The following is a 19,558-nucleotide window of genomic DNA, read 5'->3' as shown; positions in this document are numbered from 1 at the left end:
TTCCTATATTTGTGCTTCTGTGTTGCTCCAAAATTTAAACAAGCAAGTTGGGAATGACTGGATTAAAGTTTTACCACAGCATCCAGTGAGTCAGCAATTATTAAGTCAGTACTCATGTTTTTTTTTTTTAAAACTGAGTCTGCCCTTGGATCTCATGACACCCTAATCCGCCATCATGAAAGCAGAGGAGAAATATCATGTGATTGAGTTTAATCCATCAGGCCTTTCTTCACCTCACATCAGTCATAGCCTGTGTGAAAGAAGTGGGTATAGTCTGAGTGTGATTTTCATTTGTGGTAGGACATTTTATCTCAGTTAAACCTGACTCTAGCATCCTGCACTTCTGAAGAAAAGAAAATCCTCCTGAAGGTCAAAGTAAAATAAGATAATCCTTTATTTATCCCACAACGGGGAAATTTACATTGTTACAGCAGAAAAGAGCAAAGATTGCAAACAAAAAGTGAACACAGTACAATTTAAATTAAAAAAAAAGAAAAATTAAGAATGTACAAAAAATTAGATACTAAAAAAATAGATTTAAAAATAAATATTAAAAAAATAAAATAAAAATCCCCTGTATTTAGGATATTTTTGACAGTTTATGGATATTTCTTCTTACACTGAAATGTACAGCTGATATAAAGACAAACGGTGGACTATACAGCAACGTAAATGTTATTAAGAAAAAGAAAGAGTCGGCAACCCATCATGAAATGGTACGACGTCGCCCCCTGGTGGCCTAGCCGCCCTGTTTGTAAGCAAGTCGTTGCTAGGGGAACTATACCAGCCGCTGATTGGCTTCTCGACTCACTTTAGCCAATCAGCGCTGATTTTGTAGCGTAGTGTCTTCTTACGGTGAAGCGTCTGTGTGGATACGAGGAATCAGCTAGCAAACAGCCTGTTGAATACAGTTCTCCCCGATATATCACGTTATTGAATTAAAATCGGCAGAAAAGGACCAACTCGCATTTGTAATGTTATTCGAAAGCAGGAATTTTCCGCAAACAGGTCAAACTGTCGACCTGAAGTGAAACAATATCTTCACCTAACGAGTAGCTTCACAACATGCTGAAATTCAGCTTCAGGAGGGAGAAAGCGCAGGAGTTTGTAAGTTTCACTTATCTATTAAATGAAATGAAAGATCTCCAAGCTAACTTAGCCGCCAAATGTTTTTTTCTTTCTTTCTTTCTTTCCCTCAGCTGATATTTTACGTATTTTTCATGAATCCAGCTTCGCTTGAGTAAAAGAGAGTTGAGCTCTTACCGTGTGGACATCACACTCAGGTTTATCTCTGCTGTAATTCACTGTTATTGTGTTTTCAGCTGAATACGTGACATACTGTGCCTAGTCTACATAACATTGGTGATTCACATAGAAAAAGCCACCACTGTCTAAATTCTTTGTTTTTATTATTTTTTACTTAAAACAATAAAAGCAATTGTTACAATTAGATATATTACAAGTGAATAGAGACTGGATTCTCTTATCTCTTTCTCAATCATTACTTTGCATACATACTATTATTGTAATTATTGTTACTACAATTATTGATGCTGTTTTAATAGTATTATTATTAGTATAGTTGTAATGTATTTATATTATAACTATATAGAATTGCCTAATTGGTATAGGGGTATATTAGAAGTACACTTGCTAAATCTATGTAAGTATATACATCACATTATTATTTTTTTATCATTATTATTTATTTCTATGTTTTTGTGTCTGTTTGAAACACACCACAAAATGTTCATGTTGACAGTGGATTTGCTTGTAAAGTTTATGTTTTCCTAATAAACAAATCTTAAAAAAAAAAAAAAAAGAAAAAGCGATCACTGCTGTTAAAGATGATAGTTTGAAACATCCAGTGCTTGGTGGTATCTTGTTGATGAAATGGTCATGATGTGTGTCTGTATTCTTTTTTGCCTACCCTATCCTTTCCATGTAGAGTGCATGCAGTAACCTCTTAGGTGTCCCTCCTGTTTGGTTGTCAAACAGCTATATCATGTACAGTTTTGAGCCTCCCTCAACCTAATAGGTCCAGCATTGTGTCTGTTCGTTTTTTTGTTCCTATGTGATTTTAATCCTCTCCCTAACCTCCCTCTGGATGTGTGATGTAGAGACATATAGCTCCTGGTTTGATCCCTGCTGCCTCCATTGCTCCCAAACCTGCTGTTCCCCGTACTCCTCCTCCTCGCAGCCCGAGCCCCTCACCTGAGAGACCCAGGTACCTGTCCCTCTCCATCACATGCATCGTCCAACAGTCTTCCACTTTGTTGCGTTTTGAATAATATAATTTCCTGATCAACAACCATTTTGTAATTATCACTGGGTTTTCTTTTCTGGGTGTATGGGAATTGACCCAGTTAAATCTGTTTGGTTAGAAACGCATCATCACTTGCGTGAACTTCTGATTTAATTGAGAGGTAACATGGTCATCTTTTCCACTTCATTCCCACAATGCAGTTTTTGTTAGGTGTATATTTTGGGGCAGCTGATGGACAAGTGTTTCCCCAGTAACATCTTATTGCTAGTTCATTAAAATTGGCTAACATTGGCTCAAGTTAATTCCTGTTCATTTCCCAAAAATAGTTTTCACCAACTATTGCTGTCCCACAGATTATAGACCATCAATTAACTTTTATCATCACTGATCCTGATCATGTCAACTTTGACCCTTTCCTGATGTCTAATTCAGCGTGACTTCCTTGTTCTTATACGTATGTCAGTGTTTATCCTCATATGAAATATGTCTTTCTGTCTACAGGTCAGCCTTAGCAGCGGCCATCTTGTCTTCCTCACTCACTGGACAGACATGGGCCTTACCTCCTATCAGACCGAGATCTTTCTCAGAGAGTGACCAATCAGAGTCCTTCATATCTGAACCAAACATCAGCACAGCACTTTACACCAGGTAAACTCCTTCTGGCAAATACACCGACAAGCATTATGAGAAGAACTGTGACAGTTCTTACTACTCAAATGTGACAAATCTTTTGTTATTTCTGTGGTCGCCAATTTTTCAAAGAATCTCAGAATGATATAACTATTATTATGTTATTATGCCCATAATAACACCTGCACTTTCGTAATATGACATTTAAAAAAATGTCTGCTGTGAAAAAGGCATATTGCAGAATGTTAAGTTGGTTGTACTACTCCATGATTAGTGAAGAAGAAACTTTTCTCCACTGATTGTCACTTTCTTCTTAACATCCCCAGAGACAGATGGTCAGAAGATTTGGCCAGCCGGCCACGCTTGTCCTCCCCTGAGCACTTGGAAGAGGAGTTGAAAGACAAGGAAGATGAGGTGGATGATGAAGAGGACAGAGAAGAGCATGTTTACCAAACTTTAGGCCGACAGGAGAACTGCTCAGTCACAGAACCTGTCTATGCCGTGTCACTGAAACCTAAGGTGAGATGCTCCAGGATTTACAGAACCAGGAACCTAAATCTAGGGGACCATCTCATTGTTATTTTTAACACACACACACAAAATGAAAAATTGCTTACTAGTTAACAGGCAAAATTCTGACATTATGACATACATCCAACCTATTTGCAGGTGTGTACACTTCAATGACCTACTCTGACTCTTATAATGTAGTCAGTTAAATCTGTTCTTTGTCTGCTAAGACAAGTCAGAATATCTGCTATGAATAGAAAATGACTGTTTTGACTGAGTGTTACTATTCCCTCTCAATTTCTATCATATTTGTTACAGTTTTTAAAATCGCTAAAGCATATATACCAGTCTGATCCACTGGGAGGCATAGTTGTTCTTAGAATAGAGATTACCTTGCAGTGTTGAAGTTAGTGTTTCTGAATAACTCTTCATGCCCATATTTCATCTATGACATTACAGTTTTTTTTACGTTTGAAGGTACCGGTAATTTATTTGTTTGCTGACAATACACCCCTTTCAACCTCACAGTATCTATTTTTTTCAGAGTATTTGCATCTGATGCTCTTGTTATACAGGTGGTGTCATTTTGCTCCATTTAAACTCTCTTAGTTTTGTTGAAAACTGACCTGGAAAAGGGAAGTCACTGACATAAAAAACATTTTTGAAAGTTAACTCTTACAATCACACTGCATTTTTCACATTATCTAAAGCTATTGAAAATGAAAGATAATGATGTACCTTCATGCATTTATCAGCCGCCTTTTTATGGTACACTCAGCTCGAGCTTTTAGGTATACCTAGCTTAAACTTACAGGTGTTTCTGTTATTTTGTCAACCCTATTTATCAATCAAAATAAGCACCATGACAAATTCACAGCACGGTGTCATTCAGTGTAGTTTAACAACATCTTGACTGTAGCCTCAAAACATCCATACAGTTGCTTTAACACCTCTTAAGGATGGATGTACATTATGAATAGGTAAATTAGTGTTAATTGCAGTGTAAGTTAAAGCTTGTGGTAAGGTTCAGAACAGCTTCAGTTTCACACATTCATGTATTCAATTTTTGTTTCTTTCATGTTTTTCACTTTCAGCTGTGTCTTTACCCCACAGTGAACTCAAACCTATGTCTCATTCACATTGATTTATTGGTTCTCTGAAGATTCACAACAATAATCACACTGACAACATCTTATTGGTAACATATTGATAATGTTCATTACTAGACAACCAAAAGGCAGTGATCTCTGAAATATCAGTGTTCTTAAAGGTATCCAGGCGGAGAGGCTTGAGAAACCTGATTGAAAAGACTTGTTCATTACGTGTCTGTCTGTGTGTCTGTGTGTCTGTCTGTCTGTGTGTCTGTCTGTCTGTCTGTCTGTCTGTCTGTCTGTCTGTGTGTGTCTGTGTGTCAGTCTGTCTTCCAGACAAGCACGACTCAGCTGACTCAGATGTCAGAGGGAAGAGCTCCTTCTCCAGGTACAGACTTCACACTCATGGGGAGGGGTGGACACCATTATTCCCACACAGCACATAAGTATGTAGACAAAGTAAGAACAAGCTCGTTCTGTGTGAGCAGGGATAGAATAAGCACACATGTAAGTAGAACAAAATGCTGTGCATAGTTTATTTGAGCAGTCAATATTAACATGACCTCATATCAAGTGTTAGCTCCCCATACAAGCTCCCCATCAATCTTCACCTGGCCCTCATGTGTGTCATTACTTAAAGGGGCCATATGAGGGTGTCAGAACATACTCCTGTTTGTATGTAAATGTATGTATGATCTAGGTTGATTGTAAAAAAAAAAACATTGGCCTAAATACAGTTTTCTTAATCTATAATTATACATTTTTAAGTAATAAAATAAAAAAAACTGATGTTGCAAAAGTTCTGTAACATTTCACAAACACATCCAGCAACAACGTACAAATTTCTGTTAGTGAGAGTTAGTGATGTAAAGAAAGGAAGAAGAGTGAGATACTCACCTGCACCACATATGAGTTCCCCTACCTTAGTCAAAGGAAGAAGCTCTTATTCCACCAACACAGGTTTCATAACATCATTGACGTAGCCTTGCATCATTAGAGCTAAATGGAAAGCCTCATTACAGCTGTTATTACCTGAGCTGACTTCAGGTTAGAGGTGGAACTAAATTAAAATCTTTGATGTGTCCCTGAAAGGCCCTCTTAATGCTGACTACAGGCTTGCTGTGTTGCAAATTAACACATTCCAAAGGAAATCTACATTTCACGAGCAAAATGCTGCTTATGGTGAAAATTGCTTCTAATATGCATACAGGACCCCCCACTACTGGAACAATTGCATTCATTTACTGATAGGAATATTTTGCCCTTTTCAGAATTGATTGAAAAAACCAGTGTGCAGTCACCTGAAGACAGCTGTAATTCTTCCAAGAAACAAGCCTCTGTCAGCCGGAGATCTAGAAGTCGAAATGAAGATGTGACCGGTAAATACAAGACCCCCAACATGTGTCCCTATCCTTCTTCTTGCATCTTCCTCTATCCCATTTCTCAAACCAGGTGCAGTTTCAGCAGGTGGCTGGTCATCATGAGTCTGGTTCTGCTTGAGGTTTCTGCCTCTTAAAAGAAAGTTTTTTCTTACCACTGTAACTTTGTTTAATGTTGCTTAGTCTCTTGATGGATTAACGTTGGGTCTCTGTAACTTAACAATGGCTTTTTGTAAAGTGTCTTAAGATAACATTTGTTATAAATTGGTGCCATACAAATAAAGATTGAGGGCGCACTCACAGGAGGCAATATGTACTGTGCCTAAGTAAGCTTCACCCCTAAAGTCCAGTTCATTTGACTTGTATGAGTGCTCCGGCCTGTGCTTGAGCACAGTACAATTCCTTGGCCCTGGCACGCTTGGAAGAGGTGTGCTTCGGCACGGTACACTTCATGCACAAGCACAAGCACGCGGTTACACAACTTGGACAGCCTTCATCTTTGAGATATCATGAAGTGTTCTGTCTGTATCTGACTAAAACGACTCAAAATAAGACACAAAGTCAGTAAAGTAACTGTCATGTTCTCTGTGTTGTTCTCTGATGTGCTTGTCCCTTTTAGTTTATATTTTTGAGTCCGCCTGTCTTGTAAACATAGCACTTTTCATGATCAGGTAAAGCCATGCATGTGCTGTATTACGTCGTTATGTTCAAGAGGTAACCATGCTCAGGCCCGGTTAGTCCTGGAGCAGTGTGAGGGCAGGCCAGCGGGGGAATGAGGAAGGGGGGCAATCGTGCTTAAGCACAGTACGGGACAACTTTGCCTAGTGTCAGTACTTGACTGATCATGAAGCCAGGTGTGTGTGTTCTTATATTATGACTTATATTTCAGTATTATAAAGCATGCTACCTTTCTGTGTACATTGATCTTTAAAGTGGAGAGGATCCATGCTTGACCCTCCCTTGTCCTGTTAGTGTGTGCCTTTTGGAAAAAAAAAAAAAGCTCAAATTTGTAATAATTATTCTGTTTTTATTTGTTATTCGATTTTAACCACCATAGACCACACTTGCCTTGTTACACTCCTTACTAATTCCAGTAAGTGTTTTGTGTTGAGAATATATTTTTTTTAGGAAACGGAATAATTGCATATACACATTTTTTCTACTGGATTTGTATTCATACGCTGCCGCTATTTAAATTTTCCACCTTCCTTATTTCAGCTACACTACCAGTCCTTACCACCGACCAGCAGTCCCCAGCAGCAACCCAGCAGTCCCCAGAGCCCAGGAGAAGGTACGGTGAAGCTCCGAGAGAGGCAGTGCAGGCGCCGCCGGCAGAGAAGAACAGCAAGATGGTAGATGATCAAAAGCTTCTGGAAGAGAGACTGCAACGCCTGGAACAGGATCACAGACACAGTCGGGCTTCTTCAAACCTGAGATCATCTGCAGGTAGAGTGGAGGACTCAGTGGAGGTATACTGGGGGACAGATAGAAGAGGGAGAAAGATAATCACCCCCACATTTGCTTTAAACGACACCCTTAGCATCATCCAAACTACTTATTTATAGTCTGTCTATAAAGAATTGTGTAATATTCTCAAGAACAATTCTAGTGCATCCCATGTCACTGTCATAGTCCTCTGAATGACAGCATAATTAAATGTCTTAAATAAACTCTATAACCTGATGTTCTCTTCTGACAGGCAGCCAAGCAGAGCTACAGAACCTGAGGCAACACGCTCAGGAGCTGGTGGATGAAAACGACGCCCTCAAACTGACAGTTCACCGTCTCAATGTGGAGCTGAGCGGCTATCAAACCCGCTTCAGACCTTTGTCCAAACTGGAGGTACGACAAGCTCCAAAATAACACCTCTGCTTTTAGAATCTTACCTCATATTGTTTCAGCCTCTTATCGTGTTTTGTGGGGAAACAATATGACTCTGTATCAAACGCTTAAATTGATCAGATTTTAAGTGGATGTTTTGTAACTCCGTTGAAGCCCGGAGTGATGTGATAGTTATGTCCTCTCAGGAGAATTTGGGTGAAGGGTTCACATAACCGGCTTTAAAAAGCTAACCCTTAGTGGAGCGCTAGTGTAGCAGAAACCTTTCTGTAATCAACAAATTGGTATCAAATCTCTCAAGTGTTAAGATTTAAACGAGTTACTTCAAATAACAAGGAGTGTTGTTTACTTAATTCAGGCAGGTAGGACTGCTCTTGATAATATCCACATTTTTTTTTAGCAGTGGACATGTTGCCTTCGTTCTGTACGAAAATCCTTACCTCACTCTAGTATATTTTAAATCAGCTTCAAAAATAATTTCTTATCAATTCACACCATTATTTTTTCAGCTATAGCATGAAAATCTTTGTTTTGTTTTGTTCCAAAGCCTTTCAGAAAGAGACCTTCCTTTGATCTAAGACCCTGCTGAGTAGAATAAGGTTTCTTTTTATCCGTCTGTTATTTTTGATCTTTTTTGCACTAAATTAATTTCTCGTTCCTGCTTGTGACGGTCTGTTCCCTCTATGTGTCTTATACAGCAGAACAAAACATGCCTCTGGTTTTTAATCATGGCCACATCACGCTGTGTCTTCACACCATGAGATACTCGGCCTGTAGCTTCTAGTCCTCATTACTGACAGACTTACAGTGTGTCTTTGTGGGAAAGATAAAAGTAAAGATTAGAGAGTAGTTTGACTGTAAGAAAATGCTGTAATAAGAGCCAGGAGACATGAGTTGGTTTTCTTCAGCAAAGCTGCGTCCACAGATCATATCATTGGATAAAAGCGTCTGCTGAGTGAATTGTAGAATAGTAGAATATCAGCATTTACATTTTATTTACCATTTGTTCTACAAGACACTCACACAAGAATCTGCTAAACATGAAACACCCTTTTCACTTGTTAGAAGATCTGTTGTGTAACATCACAAAACCACAAGTGATAGGACTCACAAGCACGACTCCTGAACACAGTCTCTGTAAAAAGGTAAACAGTCTGTACCTGTAATAAGCACAGGCAAACGGATCCAAAAAGGGAACAGGCAAAGACGTAGTCAGAAAGCACAGCTGAGATCGATATCATAAAAGAAGTTCACTAGAAACAAAGGCTTGTTCACTTGACACAGAAGGAAGCGGGGACACAGAAACTACTCACTGTATAGTGAATATGTTATCTTGTAGTGGTGTCCGAATTCTGAGTGAGCATTGTCATACCCTATATAGTGTACTCATTGTTTCCCACAATGCATTGTGAAAAGTAGTGTACAACCAATGGTCACTGTTGAAGCAGTATATACCATCATGCATTGTGGTTCCAAGATTTGTACGAGCACACGTTTTAGTTAGGCGAACAGAGTAGTGTCCAAATAGTGTTGAATGAGTGCGCTACAGAGAACTCCCTATGTAGGGAGTAGGGAGTAGGGAGTAGGGAGTAGGGAGTAGGGAGTAGGAAGTAGGAAATGACTGTGTGATTTCGGACACAACTACTGACTAAGGACTAATGCTGCTTTCCATTGGAAGTCCGAAGTCGATAATTCTGTGTCAGTTTTTCTGACTTCCGATCTGAGTTAAAAATGGACAAACAGGTCATTCTGCCTACCTGTTACTGTGTGCATGGCCATATCACTGTGCATTCAATTCTACCGACTCTATGGTCTACATGGATCTTGCCTGAGTTTCCGATTTGGAATTCCCGACATGAATGGGTCAGAGGTAGTTTTTCCCAGAGTTCCGAGTACAGTGGAATGCAGGATATGAAAGGGGGAGAAAATGAGACACAGCTGGACACAATCAGGGTGTGGTAGACAATCTCACAGGAGGGCAGGAAGTAGGAAGTGGAGGATCTGAAATGAGAGAAGAGGCGAGTAACTCAAAATAAAACAGGAAATAAATAACACGAGGAGAAATGAAAACATAATCTAAGACACTGACACTGATGTAGCTCTATAACTTAGTACTACACTACCCAAATCCCTGTTTTATTTATATGATAATTGAGAGGAACGTAATTGACTATGGCTATAATGATATGATAACTCACTCTATTTTCTCTTTTTTTAACTTAATCAGAGCTCCAGAATCAGCTGCTTACCAAAGACAGGCTCTCCTCCTCCCTGGCTGGTCAGTATTTACATCCACTGCTTTAGATTACATCACTTTATGATATTGACCTTTCTGACTGATCAATCTGTTTAACATGCTCCTCTAGTTTAATAGGCAAGTACATTTATTTAGGTAGTTTTCTCTAAAGTTCCAAGATTTGGTTGGCAAACAAATGCTGCTGACATATAACTGATCCGATAGTTTGGAAGCAGGTAAGTTAACCAAATTATACCTGAAACCAAAGAATCATTATCCCAGATAGTTCACCAAGAGATACTTGGTGTTCATGTTGTATCCTAGTGGTTGTAAAAGTCTGGTCCACGGTTTCTCCTGTTTCCTTGATGGGGGATTTAGAGGTCAAAGCTGTGTTGTCCCCTCTATAACTCCATCCATTAACACTACAATGACAAAAATATCTAAATCAAATATTTTGAGACATGAAAACCTGTGAAAAACATCTGTGGTGTCATTTGTGTTATTTTTGAAGTCCTTGAGTCCTTTGCAAAAGCAGATTTGGATCATTTCTATTTGTTCTTGTTTGCAGCTTGACGTGAAGCACTTATCTCCTCTGTTGCTGGCGTATGAAGACAGGATGAATGAGAAAGATGCACTTCTACAAATTACTGAGGTAAAGTGTGAGTGGGAGATTCTGTGCATGTTTTATTTTCTCCTCAGTTAACTGTCAGGATGAGAACCTGACACATGTTTCAGTGGACAGATGACTTCAGTACATTTACTAAACATGCAGGTATACTCTGGTACATTCACACTGTAGACAGCAGCAGCAAAGCTCAGCTTCTCCATGTTGTACTCTGTTTTGCTTCTCACAATAGATCTGTTCTGATAACCACCTACTGTAGTTAGATCATACACTGACTATTGAAACGTAGCTAATACAACGCTGCAACAAAAATCTGAACCACCCATTTAAACCAGGAATGTCAATCTTGCGGCCGCGGGCTGAATCCAGCCTGCCAGCAGGTTTTATCTGACCCTTGAAACATTCTGGGGAGACAGGGGAAAATGTTTAGAAATAAATATTTGAGTTCTTTATAGATCACAATATTTTTAGTACACATTTTCACCAAGTTATAACCAATATGTAATAAGCAAAGTAAGAGGTTCATTTGATGGTACAATACATGAATACATAGCACTTTGAACTATTTTCTCAGCATCATCGTCCAACATCATTGTTGACTTTTGTTGCTGCTGCATGACGTTAGCTCAGCAGACATGATGTCCAAAAAGAGAAGGGTTGACACAGAATGCAGGGTTTCTCAAGAGAGATGGAAGGAGGGGTATTTCTTCTGTCTTATCACAAGTTACAACAAGATGTTATCAGAGCTGAAGCTGCACTGCACTACTCTCATCCTGACCTGGTTCAGTGTTGTCCACACTTCTCACCAGTATCATCCAAATTCTAATTTGAACTTATGTGAGATATGCCATATGTGCTGCTTATGACAAAGCTTCTTCCCCTGAGTGAGCCAAAAAAGCAGGTCATTCAGATAAAAAAAAAAAAAAAAACACTCCCTCTTTAAAAGTCGTTTTTTAACTTTAAGAAGTCCGAACTTAAAAACGCAACTGCTCAGAAACTCGTCCCTGATCTTGACAGGCTGGTAAATACCTAAAACGATCAGGTGTCGACCAGCAATTGAAAGTGTTCTCTACTATAAGTTTGACTTTTTCTGCCAGCCACAAACCAAATTGGTCAAGTTGCTCCTTCCTCCTCTCTCTCTCTCTCTCTCTCTCTCTCTCTCTCTCTCTCTCTCTCTCTCTCTCTCTCTCTCTCTCTCTCTCTCTCTCTCTCTGTCCTCACTGTTCTCTGTATTGTTAATGCACTGATCCCAGGGCAGGTGAAATAACGCTGGGATCTGATCAGACATTCTGTAAAATGTGTTGCTATTTTATAAACTTGAACAGCAATATTAAAAGTGTTGAAGTGAGTGAGTAATAAGACATTTAAATATAGTTTAGTTATGTTGCTTAGAGTTGTGTTCATAGGATAAACACTCACAGAGCAACTTGTTCTAGGCTATTTTTGATACTTTTCTTGAGTGCTATCATTTGTTTTCATTATTTTCCTGTGCCAACTTGCAATATGAAAGTAGAGAAATTAAGTGTCTTATAGCTGTTACCTGCAGTCCTATAAATTAATCTGAAGTGGATACCAAAAACATTTGATGTTGGGAAAAATTGATAGTCCTGCCCCCATGAGGTCTCATTTGAGCAAATTCAGCCCTGACCCAATATGAGTTTGAGAATAATAATTTAGAAACCTTGGGCAAAACCATAATTTAAACCCAAACATAGTTCAGTAAGTGGTTGGAGACATCAAAGATTTTGGTTCTCAGTTTCTAGCAGAGGTGTAGAAGGAGAGTAGAAGGTTTCTGTATTGTTGAACCCAATTTAAAACTTCTCAAACTGATTGTCGAAAAAAAAAAAAAAGTCCTTGTGTGTCTTTGTCTGCTTGCCACAGGAGGAAGTGAAGAGGTTGAGAGTTCATGTGGAGGAGGTAATCAAAGAAAATGATGGACTCCATGATGAAATTGCAAAGATCGGAGGGCTCAGCCAAAAGGACTGGTAAGAAGTACGATACTCTGTGTGAGTTTATTGATTCTGCACTGTCGGAGACTCAGCACTTCTCTGCTGTCACCACTCATTCCCATGATGTGGTGAAAATGAATGACTCTCTTCTGCCTGACTTCTGCCTGTCTCTGTTAATTACGTGTAAATTGGGGGCGTTGGTGACACAGTGGTTGGTGTGCGCCCCCCATGTATGGAGGCCATGGTCCTCCAAGGGGGCGGCCCGGGTTCGGGTCCCACCTGTAGCTCCTTTCCCGCATGTCATTCCCCATTCTCTCTCTCCCTGATTTCAAACTCTATCCACTGTCCTATCTCTACATTAGAGGAACAAAAAGCCCAAAAATAAATCTTAAAAAAAAAAAAAACATGTATATTGGAATAAAACAAAAGTGGTAAGACCATAACTTTAATGGTATACAATCACATTTAATGTACATTAACATCGTAACATATTATCACAAGGCAGCAGTGGAGACACAGTATTTATAGCTTTATTGATTTATTCACAGAAAATAAACATAATGTCAGGTGGTACACGGTGAAGAACATCCCATCAGACACCTTCTTAGAACCATGTTTGTGTTTTTTGTATATTTTTAGAGTTCACTGGTTCTCATTTTGATCTGCGTTTGACTCTGATTCCATACTGTAGACTACATATCTGTCTCTTTTCTCTCTTTTTCTGTTTCTCTACAGTCATCAACTTCAACAACAAGCCTTGCTGGTTTTGCAGGAGAACCAGGTTCTAATTGATCAGCTCGAGGCTCAGCATGCTAAGGCCAAAACCAGTCACAGCAGACACTATTCTGAAGGTACGGGGTGAAAGAGAAAAATCAAATCAGTCAATATCAATAATGATCAATTGTCAATCATTATTTATTTCAAATTTATAGGCTGATTTTTGCTCCTGAGTGAAAGTTTCCATTCCGCTCAAAACGTCTGTAAGCCCCGCCCACCCATATTGCTGCGAAAAGATTGGCTGTTTGTCTTGTTTTTTTCTTCTCTTTAATGTCCCGTGGCAGCTACCGTGGTAGGCTGTAGCATTAGCGCCCCCCCTTTCCCAGTGTGTGAGTGGTGTGATTACAGGTTTAAATCTATTAAACATTTTTGAATGTTTTGAAACTTGACATTGGGATAATTATTGCCCAGGCTTACTTTTCTAATAAGCAATATTTTAATATGTTGGCACTCAATGCCATTCAAATGTTGTGTCTAGGCTAGAGGTTGGAAAAAAATTGATTTATGTAAAAATGGAGATTCTTATCTTCTGAGATTTAAAATAGAGTCCTAGATTTTGGCTAATCAGTCACTCCCTGCTAAGTGCTAAGGCTAGCTCTTTTACTCAGTAGAATGCCAAATAGAGCAACAAGAAATTCAGCCAGTCTCACAGATGACTGGAGTAGATCCTGAAGTATGTACTCATTCATTAATAGATTTTGAATCCACGAATCCAGAATCGCTTTGAATCGAAAATAGAATCGACTAGAAAATGTGTTTCTTGGAACATTCCTAATATTGTAACATCTGGGAGTTAGTGGGGTCTGCTATTCATAGCTTCCATGTGGCGTCACACACTTATGTAAACCCCCCACCTGGCAGGCAAGAAAAGTTTCCTACTGCTGCATGCTATGGAGAAGTTTTCAGTCTCAGTTGTTGCCTGATGTGTTTTAACCAGTTTTATTTATATTTTTCAAATGAGAGATGGTTGTTGTTGAATGTGATGCACTAACTGACGAGGAGACAAGCCCAGGTTTTACATCTACATAATGTAATCTGAGAAAGCCCAGATAGGGGGAGGTTGTGGATCAACGCTGTTAGATACTCTGCTGTCCCTGTGAGGGGAGAAAAGAGACTTCTCCTAATCCTGACATCAAATATTATGTTTACTTGATCATAATATTCCTGCCTCTCAACTAATATTACTGCCCCAGAACACTGACTGAAAGTCACAGCTGACAATGGTACTGATACTATCAGCTTTATAGACCCATCCAGACTGAAATTACATTAAAGCTGGATGTACTTTTGTAGTGTTTCATCCTGCGGCAGTGTAAGGAGAAGGATTCTCCACTCTATCAAAGTAAACATGGCTAAATACAGTTCTGGTGAAGACTTTGCTGTTAGCTATTGAAATAGTGTCCAGTGCACTCTATGAGGGCCTCAAGTGCTCAAAACTCTCAGTTTATCTTTATATCTCTGTTTTTCTGCAGTAGTCAGGTAATGTTAACATGTGTTGTTTTGAAGCAGTGCTGCAGCTCCACAGTGTTCAATGGTGGCCGCTACTTTACTGAGCCGAGCTCTTTTTACCCTCCAGGCCTCTGCACTGGTCATGTGACTGAAAGCTAGGAATTGTGCCCGCTGTTTTTGGTAATGGCCATAACTTATACACTGATGAAAGAAGTAAATAAAAAAATATTTGATGATGACAGACGTGTGAGGACGTCTGTATGGACTTGATTAATAGTGTTAGACATCTGAAATTATTACATGTAATTGTTTAAATATACTTTATAAAGGCTGCATAGTTTCCTTGTCGCCTCAAGGCAAGTTTCCTGGTTTGAGTCATCGCACGGTCAGGAGCCTTTCTGTGTGGAGCTTGCATGTTCTCCCTTTGCATGCTCAGGTTTTCTTATGTAATCTGGCTTCTGCTACAGTCTTAAAAAATGCCTGTTAGGTTAACCAGGGACTCTAAATCGCTTGTAAGCATGCATGAATGGTTGTTTGCCTCTAAATGTAATTGATGTACCACGCCTCTCCTGGTGTCGGCTCGGATTGGCTCAATCCCCACATGACACCAAACAAGATAAAGCAGTACAGATGATGGATTAATGAATAGATACTATCCATGGCTTAGATTGTAGGGGTAGTAGAAACTACCTTTTGAGCATTAGTATTTCACAGGGTGCTTCCCAACCTCTCTTCCTTCTCTCTGTAGTTTCAAAGGTGTCGAAGCAACTGATGTTGTTGGAGGCTGAAAAGCAGAGTTTGCAGAAGGACCTGGAAGAGAGCAGGAGGGAGCTGGAGAAAAATGTAAGGGAGGTACAAGTTTTAAAGGCCCGCCTGGAGGATTCAGTCACCTGGGACGAACACTGCAACATTGCTGGGAAACTTAGACGGTACTCCTACACATGTTTCGTTGTATTTCTTTTTTACACATTATTTTACATACATGATTGCATGAACTGTTCAGTATTGATCTGTAACAGCAGGGGTTGACATTAAGTTAAATTTGCCACTGGCCCTCCCCGCCCTCCGGGCCACTGGTTTTCAGATATCACTGGCCCGACCATTGTAACCACGAGCCCAAGAACATTACTTTTGATTCGGAAAATAACAGTCATTAATGAATTGAGCTCTACTTATAACATATTCCATATGTTTCTTATATTTATTCACTCATGTTCATTTATCATCCTGTTAACTGTAGTAGTCTACTACTAAGCTGTTATTAATATGAGGCTGTGATAGAGCTTTAATTGTGTGTTTGATCACTGATCTCTTGTCTTTCCTCTCTGTTTCTGTGAGAAACTCTTCAGATTTTCACATTAGGAGCTCTCTTAAGGGCTAAGATGTTTTGTGAAGCACTTCTATCTTCACCAGGATCTAGTCTTTACTCGAAGGAGACATTTAGCTGCAGCGTGTTCCAGCTCCAACTGTCTGCCACTGTGGCTGAAACTTTTCTCCCCTCTGTTTCTGTCATGCCCTGCTGTTACTCTTAACTCTTCCGATGACTTTTTTTTTTAAATGTTGATTTTAGCCAAGCTTTTGGTCGGGATCCGGCGTTTAAAAAAAACTTTTTTAAACGGCAATCCGTGTGCGAGTGTACAATCCAAATGTAGTGAGCGAAAGTGCTGTGGGCTGCCTTTCAACTGTGCGCAGGAGTTCTTATAAAACATTGATTATTAACACGAAGATCTCAAAATAATTACTGCCAAAATACCAGTATTGCAGGAAAGCGATGTGACATTAATAATGTGTTACTGGTTGTTGTTTTTTTCAGGCAGTTATAATGTGGATCTCTGTGTAACAGATAAAAACAAGAACAAACAAGTGTAGCACCTGGTAAAGAAGGGCTTACACTTGCATTAGAGTGTATTCATACTGTAGCTGTAATTGCTATTGATATTTGACAAAGGTGCCAAACAAAGCCAGTATGATAAACAGAAAATAAAGGTTTCCTTAAGTTGATCAAAATAAGAAGTTACAAAGATGAACGTTCACTGGATTTTTTTAAAAGCAGGACAATTCTCTTTGGTTAGACTGTGACATTATTTGACAATGGATGCAGTTTGTTAAAAAGTATTCTTACCAGATGTTGTGTTATAATGTGCTGTACAACATGTTCTTGGCTCTCAGGCAATTGGAACAGCAGGAGAGCAGGAATAAGAGTGAGCTGGACGAAATGCTTTTCAGGCTGTCTAGCCTGCAGGAAGAAAATAGGAGTTTGGCTGTGGACAAAGCCAACCTGTCTGCAAATTTAAAGAGACTGGAGACTGAGCTGGAGGTCACCGAACAAGCCAGCAGGTAAGACATGTAATAATAAATATTCTCTGTTTATCTTGAACATTGAGCCTTCTTAAGTGCCAGATGGTCTAATTAAAGAAATGTTTGATTTCATTTGGACAGGTATTGAGAAAGATGAGAAACACCTCACAACACTTCAGTTAATTTCCATGGTCCTGTAAAGATACAATTATGTACCCTTAATTGTCAAGTTGTGTGACACATCTACATCAACAAAAACTAGGTTTTAAGATGTCCAAATACTTGACCATGCAAAATGCCCATCTTCAGACCAAAGTGACATTGTGTGCATAATTTAGTTAACGTCACTATTACTAAGATAACTTCTAAACCTATGATGTCTGAACTGTGGCCAACACTGATCCAGGGCAGGCAGCATCTTTTTGTATTTTATTAGAAGGGCCTGACATTTGAAATTTAAACTATGGGAACATTTTTCCTGTCATGCAGAAGGTGATTTAAAGCCCTTTTACACCAACTCTCCACTTACACACGTTTGAACAGTGTGCCGGCAAGTGTTTTTTTAACATCTCTCTTAATGTGTTGCTTTGTTGCACCTATCACAACAAGGCGGCTGATGCATTTTTAATTCTAACATCTTATTTAATGAGCCTGAGTTTAACCTAGATTTAGTAATAAAAGTGAAGGATCAAAGTAACATATGCAGGACTTTGAATGTTTACCTATCACTACACATCATGACCACTTTAATTAAAGAACATTGAACTGAACTAAAAAGGAAAAACAACATGAAGTGCCCCATAATTCAAAACATAAAATGAAGTGAAAACACACATTAAAGCCCCTGACTATTCATGAGTTCATTATCATGATGAAGTGAGATTTGAGTTGATGTTTTTTTTGTATTTGTATTTTGCTGCATTTTAACAGCATTGAAGACAATGTGCAAAGGTGCTTTTTGTTATGACGGGGCTCATCTTCAAAAAGTGCACCAAGGTTGCCACGATAACTGAGTTTTAAACTTAGATATGATAGAAATGTGAAAAAGATGAAGTAGAGGGTTATTTCTGCAGTATTACGCACTTTACCAGGGTTCACATCGGGTTATTTTTTTTACATGTGTTTAAATCTGTTCTGGTCTCTGGAACCTTCCTCCGCTCCCTGTAGACTTGAGCTGAGATTAACGCTGTCCTTCTCTCATTCTGAAGTGTGAAGATTGTCTGAAGGTGTTTGATTAACCAGCAGCACTTTCTCCCTACATATCTGGGTTGAACTCCCCTTTCAACCATTGAACCACCCCCGAGTTCATTTCCCCTCCTAAGTATTTTCTAAATCCATTTTGATGTCCTCCTGGTTTTTCATCCTTCATTTCCTTTCTGCCCCATTATTTACTTACCTCCATCTTTTCCTCCCTCACTCTGTTCAGTTATCTAAGACCTATCTCTTCCTTTTCTCCTCTCTCTCGGTTATCCAGGAAGGCTGAGAGGAGGATGAGCGTGTTGAAGAAACAGAAGGATGAGTGTGTACTAAAAGAGGAAAATACTCGTCATTACATGGGAGCTGTCATTTCCGTGGCGGAGCACGTTTCCCGGGAGAGAGATCAACTGCTACAGATGGTACTATTGATGCTTCTGATACCGCAGAAATCATTTGTGTTACACACAGTGCACATAAAAAATATGGTACTAATGACACTCTGGGGACACCAGGCATGTTCATACAGGTACATGCAGAAGTCACTGACAGTTCTGTAATTGCAGGGAAAACAAGCTATTACACATACAACGTTTCCCTGAGCTTCTCATTTAACAACAAGACCATAATCACAAATCAAAGCATTTATCTATTTCTTTGTAAACTCTTTTCATTTTTATTCCCAGTTTTTAATAGTGAAACCAAATATGTAAACGTAATCTGACAGTTGTTTCTGGAAGTGCAATTCTTATTTAATCTTCAGACTGTTTTAGAAGTGCCAGCTGGGTATTTGGCAACTGATGATTCAACTCGAACACACAGTCACCAAAGCCCAACCAGTTGGGGCTTAAGGTAGTTAAAACATTTTTTGCAGCTTTTAATTGGTATGAAGGCAGTTAGGATTAGAAAAACAACCACAGGAAAAGTGGAAGAACATAAACGTGCAGGCGGGAATCAGTTTAATGCCATAATGAAGCAAGGTATCAGAGACAATCTAGAAAACACCTCAGAAACCCAGCACATATTTAGCTTGTCAGTATTTCAGAAACTTTTTGATACCACTTGTTTAAAAATGATACAACCTCTATTGTCTTAATAATCAACAGAGAGCACTGTCTATATTTCACAAACAAATACATCTGCTGTATGTGTGTAATATAGACAGTGTGCAGGAGTCTGCATGCAATCTTTGGTTAATAAAAACAAGAAATAATCCAATAATGGTTGCCTAGGAATCCCACTCTATTCAGGTTACTGTGGTATTGAAATAGGTATGGATATTGTTTGATTTGAACTATAATTGTATCAAAGTATA

General features: G+C 39.1%; 1 protein-coding gene across 1 annotated transcript in view; it reads left to right on the top strand.

Annotated features, from left to right (window-relative positions):
- Positions 1-848: 848 nt before the first annotated feature.
- Positions 849-19,558, top strand: part of cep89 (centrosomal protein 89) — a 52,918-nt gene continuing 34,208 nt past the window's right edge. The window contains exons 1-15 of the mRNA XM_020644846.3: positions 849-1,107; positions 2,121-2,227; positions 2,768-2,914; positions 3,223-3,415; positions 4,822-4,885; positions 5,769-5,876; positions 7,095-7,322; positions 7,576-7,718; positions 9,943-9,993; positions 10,520-10,603; positions 12,458-12,561; positions 13,261-13,376; positions 15,500-15,680; positions 16,921-17,088; positions 18,524-18,665. Of these exons, the coding sequence (XP_020500502.2) occupies positions 1,066-1,107; positions 2,121-2,227; positions 2,768-2,914; positions 3,223-3,415; positions 4,822-4,885; positions 5,769-5,876; positions 7,095-7,322; positions 7,576-7,718; positions 9,943-9,993; positions 10,520-10,603; positions 12,458-12,561; positions 13,261-13,376; positions 15,500-15,680; positions 16,921-17,088; positions 18,524-18,665 (1,878 nt within the window). The 5' untranslated portion in view covers positions 849-1,065. The remainder of the gene's footprint in view (positions 1,108-2,120; positions 2,228-2,767; positions 2,915-3,222; positions 3,416-4,821; positions 4,886-5,768; positions 5,877-7,094; positions 7,323-7,575; positions 7,719-9,942; positions 9,994-10,519; positions 10,604-12,457; positions 12,562-13,260; positions 13,377-15,499; positions 15,681-16,920; positions 17,089-18,523; positions 18,666-19,558) is intronic.

The sequence above is a fragment of the Labrus bergylta genome, chromosome 3 (assembly GCF_963930695.1).
Source record: "Labrus bergylta chromosome 3, fLabBer1.1, whole genome shotgun sequence".
Lineage (NCBI taxonomy): Eukaryota > Metazoa > Chordata > Actinopteri > Labriformes > Labridae > Labrus > Labrus bergylta.
The sequence above is the reverse complement of the archived record's forward strand: the minus strand, read 5'-3'. Positions and strand labels throughout refer to the sequence as shown.